General features: G+C 40.4%; 1 protein-coding gene across 1 annotated transcript in view; it reads right to left on the bottom strand.

The window, feature by feature from the left end:
- The window catches only part of PDILT (protein disulfide isomerase like, testis expressed), a 66,919-nt gene continuing 53,641 nt past the window's right edge, over positions 1-13,278 (bottom strand). Inside the window, exons 10-13 of the mRNA XM_043998576.1 lie at positions 12,709-12,829; positions 9,640-9,818; positions 5,938-6,024; positions 1-81 (exon numbers count right to left, since the gene is read on the bottom strand). Coding sequence (XP_043854511.1) covers positions 1-81; positions 5,938-6,024; positions 9,640-9,818; positions 12,709-12,829 — 468 coding nt within the window. The remainder of the gene's footprint in view (positions 82-5,937; positions 6,025-9,639; positions 9,819-12,708; positions 12,830-13,278) is intronic.

The following is a 13,278-nucleotide window of genomic DNA, read 5'->3' as shown; positions in this document are numbered from 1 at the left end:
TTACAATTCTTCCTTGGTTTTTCCCCAATCTTGAACAGAAAGGTCCTCTTGTTCATCAGATTCTTCTTCCTCAAAAGACCACTAAATTAAGGGAAAGAGAGCATGGGTGTACGAGGAGAAGAAGGAAGGAAAGAAGGAATTAAGGGAAAAAGGAAGGAAGGATGGAAGGAAGAATGGAAGGAAGGAAAGAAGGGAGGGAGGAAGGAAGGAAGGAAGGAAGGGAGGGAGGCAGGGAGGGAAGGAGGAAGGAAGAGAAAAAAGAGAAACTGGTTATTCTTGCATGTTTTGTCCTATTGCTAAAGTCCCTTTATTAGCACAGCAACAAAAGTTTAAAAATGGATTAGAGGGAGGAAAGGCAGTGAGCTCTCAAACGCTTGACAGGATTGCTCTATAAAACATCACAATAATGCCATAGGATAATGCCTGAAGCAGCAAAACCCACAGAAGAATGTGCTGAAATCATCTTCTAACCAAGAACCTCTTGGAAGGTTGGAAAGAGGGAGCTGCTGTGCTGAGACAGGAGTGGAGCCCAACCCCACAGTCACCCTGACACAGATCCAGTCCCAGGAAGGCCTCACCAGAGAAGGAGACCCCCAGAGCCTCTGAATCAGCTGAAGCACCAGTGTCATCTGGAACTAAGCTCATAGTCTGTTGAGAGGGCTAAGCCCTGGGCAGCGGGGAGACTACAGGGGTCTATGCTGGTGCTGAGACAGAACTTAGGTTTTTCACCCCTGCTGGGAACCAGGAGGTAGGCTTGAGTAGCAGTGGCCCAGGTAGGCGAGGGGCACAGGCTCATCAGAGCTGACAACCACAACGCACAAAGCTGGTTGATTAGCAAGTTGGTCTGGGGTCATCTATGGACCAGGAAACAGGCCAGGAGAGTGAAGAACCTGATTCTCCTTAAATCATACCACCTGGGACTTCTGAAGCTTGGGATACTGCAGCCTGGAAACAGTGCCCCACTTTAAGGAGCTAAAAGGCAAGTCAAAGAAAGGCAAGATGAGCAGACAGAGAAAGGTGAGGACCATAGAAAGTTTCTTTAGTGACAAGGAAGATCGAGGTGCACCCTCAGAGGAAGATGTCAACATCAGGGTCCCTACATCTAAAGCTTCCAAGTAAAATATGAATTGGTATCAGGCCACAGAGGAGCTCAAAAAGGACTTTGAAGATAAAGTTAGAGAGGTAGAATAAAAAATGGAAAGAGAAATGAGAGTGATGCAGGAAAGACATGAGAAAAAAAGTTAACAGCTTGAAAAGCCAAATTGACCAAACGGAAAAGGAGGTACAAAAGCTCTCTGACAAAAAAAAATTGTCTAAGAATTATGATTGACTAAATGGAAGCTAGTGACTTTATGAGAAATCAAGACACAATAAAGCAAATCCAAATGAATAAAAAATAGAGGGCAATGTGAAATATCTTCTGGGAAAAGCTTCTGACCTGGAAAATAGGTCCAGGAGAGATAATTTGAAAATTATTGGCCTACCTGAAAACCATGATCAAGGAAAGAGCTTAGATATCATCTTCCAAGAAATTGTCAGAGAAAATTGCCCTGACATTTTAGAAGCAAAAGGTAAAATGGAAATTGAAAGAATCTATCAATCACCTCCAGAAAAAGGAAAAAAAGGAAAACTCCTAGGAATATTATAGCCAAATTCCAGAGCTCTCAGATCAAAGAGAAAATATTGCAAGCTGCCAAAAAGAATGAATTCAAGTACTGTGGAGCCCCAGTCAGGATAGCACAAGATCTAGAAGCTCCTATATTAAAGGGCTAGAGGGCTTGGAATATGATATTCCAGAGGGCAAAAGAATTGGAATTACAACCAAGAATCACCTACCCAGAAAAAACTCAGCATAATCTTTCAGAGGAAAAAAATGGAACTTTAATGAAAAAGAGGACTTTCAGGTATTCATGATGAAAAGACCTAAACTGAATGGCAAATTTGACTTTCAAATACAAGACCTTAGAGAACCAGAAAAAATTGGAGTTGGGGGACATACTTGAGGCCATGAAGTGGGTGACTGTCTTGTGTCTGAGGCCAGGTTTTGGCTGGGATCCCCATGGGTCTAGGGAGGATACTTTGTCCACTGTGTCACCTAGCTGCCCCATGATGACATCTTTAGGGTTAAATTGAGGGTTGATGGGGAATACTGTGGGGGGGGGGAAGGGCAGAGGTGAAATCCTACATGAAAGAAACAGGTAAAGGCTTATGGAGTGGGGGAAGGGATAGGGGAGGAACAGGGCAGTAAATGAATTTTACACTCATCAGAAAAGACTCAAAAACCTTAAACTCATCAGAGTTGACTCAAGGAGGGATTAACACACACACCCAAGTGGGTGGAGTAATCTATTTAATCTGGGCAGTAAATAAGCCTAACATTCATCAGAATTGGCTCAAGGAGGGAACAAGATATATACTCAATTGGGTGGAGTAATCTCGCTAACCCTGCAGGAAAATAGGAGGGGAAGGGGATAAAAAGAAAGGGGCAAAAGAAGGAAGGCCAGAGTAGGGGAGGGGACAGACAGAAGCAAATCCCTTTTGAAGAGGGATAGGATGAAAGAAGATGGATAATAGAAAAAATATCATGGGAAAGGGAAGAGGATGGAAGGGAAACAGTTAACAATAGTAATCATGAAAAAGAGAAAAGGGGGGAAAATGTACAGAATATATTTATAGCAACTCTTGGTGGAGGCTAAGAATTGAGAATCAAAGGAATGTTCATCAATTGAGGAATAACTGAAGAAGCTGTGGTATATGATTGTAGTGGAATGGTATTGTGCTATAGGAAATGACAACCAGGATGATCCCAGAAAAACCTGGAAAGACTCAGGAACTGATGTATAGTGAAGTGAGCAGAGCTGGGAGGACATTGTGCATAGTGATAGCAGTATTGTTCAATGAGCAATTGTGAATGACTTAACTATTCTCAGCAATGCAATGATCCAAGACAATCCCAAGGGACTAATGACAAAGCTTACTATCCACCCCTATAGAAAGAACAGATAAAAAGAGCACTTGTGGATTGTACATATATAATCTGGTTGCTGTCCTGTGGAGGGGGGAGGAAATGGAGGGAGGGAGGGAAAAAATTTGGAACTCTAAATTTTATGAAAATGAATGTTGAAAACTACCCTTACATGTAACTGGAAAAAATAAAATGTTTGTTGCAAATAATAATAATAATAATAATAATAATAATAATAATAATAAATGTATTAGAAATGATAGATTTATTTAGGCAAACATATGAGAAATTCTAGATTCCATTAATTAGCAATTGAAATTAAGAGTCAAAAAGTTAAAATGATAGGAGTCAAAGCAGCAGAAAAAAAAATCTCTTTAATTTAAACCTTTATTAGAGAAGCTTGAGAGCAATAAAAATCTAAGGAGATACAGAGCCCCTGAAGAAGGAAAACTTCCGGTAATCTATATGGTTTTCAGAAGTCCAACACAAGCAAAATATAAGTTGGACCAATTACAAAAGTTTGAGCCCATTAACATATTGCAGGAGAAGAATCAGGTCAAGAGAGGTGACTGAAATTTTAGCTTCTCTGCAAAAATGGACAATGGTAGGACTGGATAAGAATCAATAGTTATTGCTTCAAATGTTCCAAAGCACAGCAAGAATTACAAGCAAGACAAAACTTTCTTTCAGATGCAAGCCTGATCCCACCCTTTTTAAAGAGAAACCATCACATATCTATATCCAAAAGGCAGCTATCTGGATGAATTTTTTTGTTATTATTTTTTCTAACTCTATAAAATAATTTTAGGTAGTCTGATTGGTATAGCACTGAATAAGTAAATTAATTTAAGTAGAATTATTATTTTTATTATATTAGCTCAGCCTATCCATGAGCAATTGATATTTTATCCAATTACACAGATCTGATTTTATTTGTATCAAAAGTGTTTTGTAATTGTGTTCATAGAATTCCTAGGTTTGTCTTGGAAGGTATATGCTCAAGTATTTCATATTGTCTAGCGTTATTTATTTGTTTGTTTGTTTGTTTATTTATTTATTTTTATTGGTACAGGGCAATGAGGGTTAAGTGACTTGCCCAGGGTCACACAGCTAGTAAGTGTCAAGTGTTTGAGGCCAGATTTGAACTCATGTCCTCCTGAATCCAAGGCTGATGCTTTATCCACTGCACCACCTAGCTGCCCCCTCTACTGTTGCTTTAAATGGAATTTCTCTTTCTATCTCTTGCTGCTGAGCTTTATTGATTATATATAGAAATACTGATGATTTATGTGGGTTTATTTTCTATCCTTCAATTTTGCTAAAGTTGTTAATTGTTTCAAGTAGTTTTTTAGTTGATTCTTTAGGATTCTCTAAGTATACCATCATATCATCTGCAAAGAGTGAAAGTTTTGTTTCCTCCTTGCCTATTCTAATTCCTTTTTCTTCTCTTATTGCTGTAGCTAACATTTCTTTTTTTTTTTTTTGGTGAGGCAATTGGGGTTAAGTGACTTGCCCAGGGTCACACAGCTAGTAAGTGTCAAGTGTCTGAGGCCGGATTTGAACTCAGGTCCTCCTGAATCCAGGGCCGGTGCTCTATCCACTGCACCACCTAGCTGCCCTGTAGCTAACATTTCTAATACAATGTTAAATAATAGAGGTGATAATGGGCATTCCTATTTTACCCCTGATCTTATTGGGAATGCCTCTAACTTATCCCCATTACTTATAATGTTTGCTGATGGTTTTAGGTAGATACTGCTTATTATTTTAAGGAAAGTTCCACCTATTCCTATGCTCTCTAGTGTTTTTAATAGTGTGTTGTATTGTGTCAAAAGCTTTCTCTGCATTTATTGAAATAATCATATGATTTTGGTTAGTTTTGTTATTGATATGATTGATTATGTTGATAGTTTTTCTAATGTTGAACCAGCCTTGCATTGCTGGTATAAATCCCACGTGGTCATAGTATATTATCCTGGTGATCACTTGCTGTAACTCTATTTTAGAGATAAAGAAACTTGGGGCAGCTAGGTGGCGCAGTGGATAAAGCACCAGCCCTGAATTTAGGACCTGAGTTCAAATCCGACCTCAGACACTTGACACTTATTAGCTGTGTGACTCTGGACAAGTCACTTAACCCTCATTACCCCGCCAAAAAAAAAAAAAATTAGGTCTTTGAGAGATAAAGAAACTGAGGATTAAAGAAATTAAGTGACTTGCTCAGGGTCACTTAGCTAGTAAGTGTCTGTTGCAGGTTTCAAACCTAGATTTTTCTGACACCAATACCAGAACATACTATCACTCTTAAGGTCATCTGGTTGACTTCAACAGGAGAACAACTACAAGAGCTTTCTTCCTAAATACATAGGAGAGGAGAGATTTGAGCAGTGCTCTCCAGAAGCTTGCTTTAAAGGTACTGTCATTTGATCTAAGAGTTGGGAGGAAGAGGAGAAGGAGGAGGAGGAGGAGGAGGAGGAGGAGGAGGAGGAGGAGGAGGAGGAGGAGGAGGAGGAGGAGGAGAAAGCTCCCTATGTCTTTCCTGATCCCAAGACAGAGATTTGGATCTAGTATCATCACTAGGCGAGTTTTGTTTTTTCCTTTTGTCTTATTTTCAACAGGTCAGGACAAAAGATGAATATAGATAGATGTATATACCTAAAAAGCATAGTATAGCATATATACATACACATACATACAAACACACACAGATATGTGTGTGTGCATGCGTGTGTGTGTGTGTGTGTGTGTGTGTGTGTGTGCAAGTATAACATCCTAAATCCTTGAGCTGGATAAGACCACCTCTTGTCTTTACCTAGTCCATTCCCCTGCTTAAACCTAAACCAGTCCTTGATTTTAAGCAGGAAGAGACCATCATACTAACTGGAGGTCTATCCTAGTGTGTTTTAATTACCTAGTTCCTGATGTCCCTAAATTGGGCATCATAATTAAGGATAAACTGAGACAGTCTTTACCTCCTCTGATTCCATTTGGGACTTGATTTCTTTTTCCACAAAGTCAATAAAGGCATCCAGGGTATATTCACCATTATATGGTACAACCTAGGAAGAAAGAAAGGCAAAACACAAGACAGTGGTTCAAATTCTCTTGCAATTATGGAAGGAAAGCAAACTGTGGCTGCCTAAGTCTCACAGGGAGGTAAGAGTTGGAAAAGGCTTTAAATATCATTTCATCAAAAGAGGGAACTGAGGGGGCAGCTAGAGGGTGCAGTGGATAGAGTATTCAGGAGGACCTGAGTTCAAATCCAGCCTCAGACACTTAACACTTACTAGCTGTGTGACCCTAGGCAAGTCACTCAACCCCAATTGCCTAAAAAAAAAAGGGAACTGAGGCCCAGAAAAGTCAAGCAATTTGTCTAAGGTCACATAGCTGGTAAAAAGCTGGGTCAGAATCTGAAACACTATCTCCTGACTCCAAATCCAAATCCAGTTCCTTTCCAAGATGCCATATTCCTTGGCACAAGGATTCCATGTGTGGTAATAACTGATATGTTGTTACTGAAGTCTTAAGCTTTAATAACTTCAGAAGTATGGGCAGCTAGGTGGTGCAATGGATAGAGCGCTGGCCCTCGATTCAGGAGGACCTGAGTTCAAATGTGACCTCAGACACTTGACACTTACTAGCTGTGTGACCTTGGGCAAGTCACTTAACCCTTGCTGCCTCACCGCCCCCAAATAACTTCAGAAGTATAAATCCTATAAACTTATAAAAATCATTTGAAAGAGTCATTATTTAAAAATTTTTAATGTTGATATATCTCTTATTAAAATTTGAAATAACTACCATTCCATGCTACACATTGCTCTTGTCAATTTTCAAACTTTTAAAGAACATCAGCTCCTGCTCAGTGACTCAAAGGATTGCATTTCTTTCCCTAGCCTTAAGATCATTCAGAGAATGAGGTTTTATTGCATACATGACAGTTTTGACATGACCCCCACCAGAAAAAGTCTATTGCAGATAGATTAAATGATCCAGGTGGCCAAGTAAGAGGGCTCCTACTATCAATCCAATGGTCTAAGAAAGCATCATCCAGAAACTGTTGAACACGCAAAACATAATGAAAGAGTGTTTCACCTTGTCAAAATTAAAAATTTATTATTCAAAATTCACAAAAGTAAGTAAGGAGAGGGGCAGGTAGGTGGCGCAGTGGATAGAGCACCGGCCCTGGAGTCAGGAGTACCTGAGTTCAAATCCGGCCTCAGACACTTAACACTTACTAGCTATCTGTCCCTGGGAAAGTCACTTAACCCCAATTGCCTCACTGAAAAAAAAAATTTAAGTTAGGAGAGAAGAAATGTAAATAATTAAATTTTCAACTGATATTTTTTCTAAGTTTATAGTATTTATACTTCTGAAGTTACTAAAGCTTTTACATGTCCTAAGACCTTTTTTGGTTTTTTTTGGTGAGGCAAGTGGGGTTAAGTGACTTGCCCAGGGTCATGCAGCTAGTAAGTGTTAAGGGTCTGAGGTCGGATTTGAACTCATGTCCTCCTGACTCCAGGGCTGGTGCTCTATCCACTGTGCCACCTAGCTGCACCATGTCCTAAGACTTTTGGGATACTTTGTATATATCATGCTTGAAAGTTTTCAAAGCCTTTTGCATACCTTTTCTTTTTCTTTTCTCATTTGCTACAACTAGTATTATTCCCATTTCACAGGTAAGAGAACTGACAGTCAGGAAGGTTAAGTGACTTGTGCATAGTCACACAGCTAATGAGAATCAGAGTAAGGATTTGAATCAGGTCTTTCCTGAGTCGCTTTTGTTTCTTCCAGTATGTGGCTTTTAAAATCTTCCTGAAATGACTATTGCCCCTGGGATAATTTCTAAATGCCTCCACCTGGCATTCAAGGTCCTTTTAATTCCCACTCTTTCCCAGCAAGCAGCCTTGCTCTCCAATTACATCAGATTCCCGAATACCCCACTGGTTCGCCTTCCTTTTCCTTGGCTCTAGTATTTTAACCTGCTCGGAAGGGCCCATCCTCACCCCCACCCCCACCCCCATCCATTTAAATCCTATCCATCCTTCAACTCCCCATCCAAGTATCTCCTCTGTGAAGGCCGTTTGTATACCCACCACTCCAGTTCACACTGATCTCTCCTTTTTCTGAAATCGACATACTGCATTGCGTAACACTTTGTTTCCTAATTGTTTTCATGTACTAGTCTTGTCTCCTCAGCTAAACCAGTAGTGTCAAACAATGATTTAAGAAACCACATATGGATGTTATCTGTGTTTTATTATATTTTAATTTATCTTGTTAAATATTTCCCAATTACAGTTTTTGTGGTAGGGCAATGAGGGTTAAATGACTTGCCCAGGGTCACACAGCTAGTAAGTGTCAAGAGTCTGAGGCCGGATTTGAACTCAGGTCTTCCTGAATCTAGGGCCGGTGCTTTATCCAACCCAGTTACATTTTAATCTGATTCTGGAAGTACTTGTAAGTATTGTGGACCCCATGTGAACCCCTGGCTAAGTGCTTGATACCCGTGAGCTAAACGCTGGGTTCCTGGGAGGAAGGGACCATACACTGTGCTTTGGGCTTACACCCAAATCCCTACAGTCGCCCCATATCAGCACAAAATAAGTATTTGGGGGGGGGTACTAGTTTATAACTGAGAGGCAGTGGGGTTCAATGGAGGGAGTACTGGGCTTGGAAGCAGGCAGGATCATGGAATCTCATCTTTAGGGCTAAAAGGAACCACAGAGATCCTCTAATGAAGAGGTGTCAAACCCAACTAGAAATAGAAATTATACATAAGTGAATGCTGAGTCAATTAAAAAAAACCCACAATACCTGTTCCCTTACTGCAAAGATCAGAAATGATGAAACTTTTATCTCCCCAGTCATTTTCAGGATCATTCTGTTGCTGAACCTATTTCCCATTCTCTATTGTTTTGTTGTCTGTTTGCTTTTTGTATTGGTCAAGTCTTCTCAAAAAGAGGCTAGTTTCTGTAAGATATGGTTCACTGAGAGAGAGACAGAGAGAATGTGTGTGTGTGTGTGTGTGTGTGTGTGTGTGTGTGTGTGTGTGTGTGTGTGTGTGACACCTTGGGAGGAGTAACAGAAGTATAGCAAGAAGTTACTCACCCTGAGAATGCCTAGAAAGACAAAGGGAAAAGTTTCCAAATCTAGGATGGAGTTTCCCCAGTTGAGGAACTGAGAGTAATAAATGAGATATTACTGATTCATTGTTATTTAGTTCCCTCAAAGCAGAGAAACCTAAGGGAATCTGGATGAGATCCCAAACTGATTCAGTAATGCAATATTGTTAGGTTGAGAAGGAGGCTTGGGAAAGAGAAACTTTCTCTTAGAAAACTTTCTCTTAGCCCTTGAGTGGTTGGGGAAAGTTGCCCACCCCCCTTGCTCTTTCTCCAGCAGATTAAAATCCTCTTTCTTATCCCACACCAAGGGAAAAATCATACCCAGGACACAGAGAGGGAAGAGCTGGGGGAAGTTGGTTCCGCCCATGTGAGAGAGGGAATCTCCAGAGTACCTCTCCTCTTCAGCTAAACTCCAATCCCTGCCATTATTAGAATGAAATCAGGGATCCATCAAAATGTTGAAACATTGATCATTATCACTCAGTTCAGAAAAGGACAGAAAGCAAGCCTAGAATGAAATCATAGGGAAGATTCTGAAAATTCCCTCACCAAATCCGATTTAGCTGGAAAGAATTTGAAGAATGGGTACTTTTCCAGGAACATTTGATGAATGTCATTGGCTGTGATGTCAATTTTTGCGATGGTGACAGACTCATGGTACTGGTATTTCTTGCCTAGCTCCTCTAATACTGGGAGTAAAGACTTGCATTCATAAGACCATGGAGCATCTGTAAGACAAGGACCATAGGAAAAGATAGTCAAGGAAAAGGAACAAACTTAACCTTGGAAAAAAACCTAACTTTTGAAAAACTCATGAGCCCCTTTCTCACTGCTAATAAGGTCACTGGCATTTCCCTTCCTGAGCATCATTATACTTTAAAAATCATGTTTTTCTTGCTCTTGAATTTTTAAAATCACATTTTCAGAAGAAATTGCCTAAGAACTGCTATGTCCAGCAAGAAGAAATGCCAGAGTGGCCATTGTTTCTGGTATTTAGTCCAACATCTAAACACCTTCATGGCAAAAAGACACAGTCATTTCCAGGGGTGTGGGCAAGGACATTTCTTAAGGCTTTGGAAAGTGTCTTGGCAAAGGAAACTTGAATGGCTGCTGTTCTTTCCCCTTCCTTCCTTCCCTTGCTGCCCTGTCCCTGGGTCTAACCCCAGAGCCTCTGAATTAGTGTAATTCTTTAACTAACCCCTATTACCCATGAACCTCCATTTACTTGTTCTTAGAGATATACCAAACCTCCAAAGCATTAGCAAGCTTTGCCTGCTGGTTTCAGGAAAGAGAAGGACCTAATGGAGCTACCCAGGGAGCCCATTCTACCATGGCTTTGCTTAAAAGAAAATGATACCAATTTTGTATTTTATCATTACCACGACTTTCAGTAGAGCTGAATAAGCATTCTAACAACTTGAGGCTTCTGGTCAGGACAGAAAAGGGATTGGAGGGAGCCCACAATGTTCCATGTGAAAGGCTATGGATTTCCATTATTTCATCACTTGGACCTTATCTGATCCACTAGTGAAATGGAGAACCAAGCATGTCTTCTTCCATTCCCCACCCCCATACACATGAAGCTCACCCCTGGCACAGCCTTGCTTTGTCTTCCAGATAATTAAACATTCTTTATATGTAAAACATAGGGTAGGGACAGAACCTGTGAATTCACTGGTATAGGGAATTCTTGGTTAAGGAGGCTCCTACCATTGTTGGTTTGCATTTGTGCCACTTATAGGCCTAGAGAGTTGTTTGGGGGAGGTGGTATTTAAAGGTTAAATGACTTGCACGAGTTCACATAGCCAGAATTTGTCAGAGGCAGGATTTGAACCCAGTTCTTCCAAGCTCCAAGGACAAATCTTTATGTGCTACATACACGGCTCTCGTGATAGCTAATCCCAGCGTTTCATGCCTTCCATTTCTTCCTCCTCTGGCTGCCAAATTCTGAATGCTTCCTTAATAGAAATCCTTGCACCATGGCTGTCATTCTTAAAGACTCCTCATCATTCAAGGATCTTTTTATTTTCTCAGTGTGAAATTTCCTGTGTAGATAGCCTCAATAATATAGGGGCTTTCAAAGAAGAAATTGGCATTCTCCTTGGGACCCGCCTCCCAAAAAAAAATATCAATTCACATTTCAGCCTCAGAGATCCAGCTGAAATCAGGATGGACAATTAAAGGTGCTGTATAAAGCTAAGATTAGAGAAGACTGGCAAAGGTGTGATGTTGTACAACTCAAATCACCCCACTGGAGCTTGGCTCTTGTCCTGGTGGGGTCCATGACACAAGACTATGCTTTTTTTAAAAAATTTATTTATTTTAGTGAGGCAATTGGGATTAAGTGACTTGCCCAGGGTCACACAGCTAATAAGTGTTAAGTATCTGAGGCCAGATTTGAACTCAGGTACTCCTGACTCCAGGGCCGGTGCTCTATCCACTGCGCCATCTAGCTGCCCCAAGACTATGCTTTTTAATGGGGGAAAAAAGTGCTAAACAAGCTCCTTCAGCTATTTGCATTAATTAACTGTCTTGGACACACCTAACATTGAATTCTGAACTAGAGTAATAGTATTATACAAGGTTCCCATGGAATAACATTCAGACAAGTATATTTCATGGCTACATCCTGCTTTGCATCAGGCACTATGCTACCTTCTGGGGATACAAAGAAAGGTAAATACAGTCCCTGCTGTCAGGGAGTTTGTAGTCTAATGAGGGAGATAACAGGCAAAATGCTATGTATGAATGAGATACATACTGGATAAACTGGAGATAATCTCAGGGGGAAGGTGCTAGCATTAAGGGGGATCAGGAAGGTTTAGGAACTTCCTCTGCCAAAATGTAAGTCCTCTGTAAAGTGGTAGATAAATCTTAGGGAGATGCCTCTGATTTTTAGTAGTGGCATATTCAGAGCGACATCGCTATTGTGACAAGTACAATTTTTAACTCCAGTCTTCCTGGATCCAAATCTAGCATTGTATCCATTATGCCATGGGATCTTCCATGTTGACAAATAGCCTCTTATTCCTTGAAAGACTGTTAGCTATTTATGAAATAGGGCTTTGAGCATAGCAAGTAATTAAGAGGCATTATTCTGAATTTTATTAGTGCATTGGTTTGGATGCAGTCTCTTCAGGAATAAGGGAATAAATATTTATATAGCACCTACTATGTGCCAGGCCCTTTGTTAAAACACTTTACAAATATTATCTCATTTGACAACAACTCTTCTAGGTAGGTGCTGTTATCATCTTCATTTTACAGTTGAGGAAACTGAGGCAAACAGAGGTCAAGTTATTATTAAATAACATTTAGGTAGTCCTTACTTTGCCCTAGGCACTTTTCAAATGTCCCATTCCATCCTTATAACAAACCTGGGAGGTAGGTGATATTATTATGTCCAATTTACAGTTGAGGAAACTGAGGATAACAGAAGGTTGAATGACTTGCCCCAGGTCTTATAACTACAAGTGTCAGAGGCTGGATTTGAACTCAGGTTTTTCCTGACTGCAGGCCCAGATCTCTTTCCCCTGAGCCAGATAGCTGCCTTGTGAATGATAATACTTTAGGTGATATTACACTCTCATATACTCATTCTTCCCGAGCAATACTTACAAAACATTACAAATGCATTCCTTTTGTGGCTGAAGGCAACCTCCTTGAAGTTCTTTCCAACAAGCACCTTGACAGGCTTGGTATCCCAGTCTTTAGGAATATTCTCACTGGGTAATTGTTGCTGAAAAGAGAAATTTAAAAGCTCAAGGAGATTGTAAGGTGGGGAAGCACCCAGACACCTGGCCCCAGTGAGCACGGACAAGGTTGATGGGGGCTTTTTGACCCTGGCTAGAAATGATGACATATGGGACCCATGCTGAAACCTATCAATATGCCATAGGTCATGGGATTATGGATTGAGTGCTAGAAGGAACTCTGGTCAAGTAGGATCATAGATTTGGAACAGAAAGTGACGACAGGGATGAATCCAAATCTGATTTTTCAGCTGGAAAGGCCATCTAGCACTGCCTTCCCATTTTACAGAATAGGAAGATGAGGCCCAAGGAAATTATGACAGTTAATAAGTGACAGAACTGAGATATGAACACATTTCCTTTTGATTTCAAGTACAGTAGTCTTTTTACCACACCATACTATATCATGTAGAGAGCCAGCTAGGTGATACAGTGT

The sequence above is a fragment of the Dromiciops gliroides genome, chromosome 1, assembly GCF_019393635.1.
Source record: "Dromiciops gliroides isolate mDroGli1 chromosome 1, mDroGli1.pri, whole genome shotgun sequence".
NCBI classification, from domain to species: Eukaryota; Metazoa; Chordata; class Mammalia; order Microbiotheria; family Microbiotheriidae; genus Dromiciops; species Dromiciops gliroides.
Note: the sequence above shows the minus strand (reverse complement) of the source record. Positions and strands in the feature narration are given on the sequence as shown.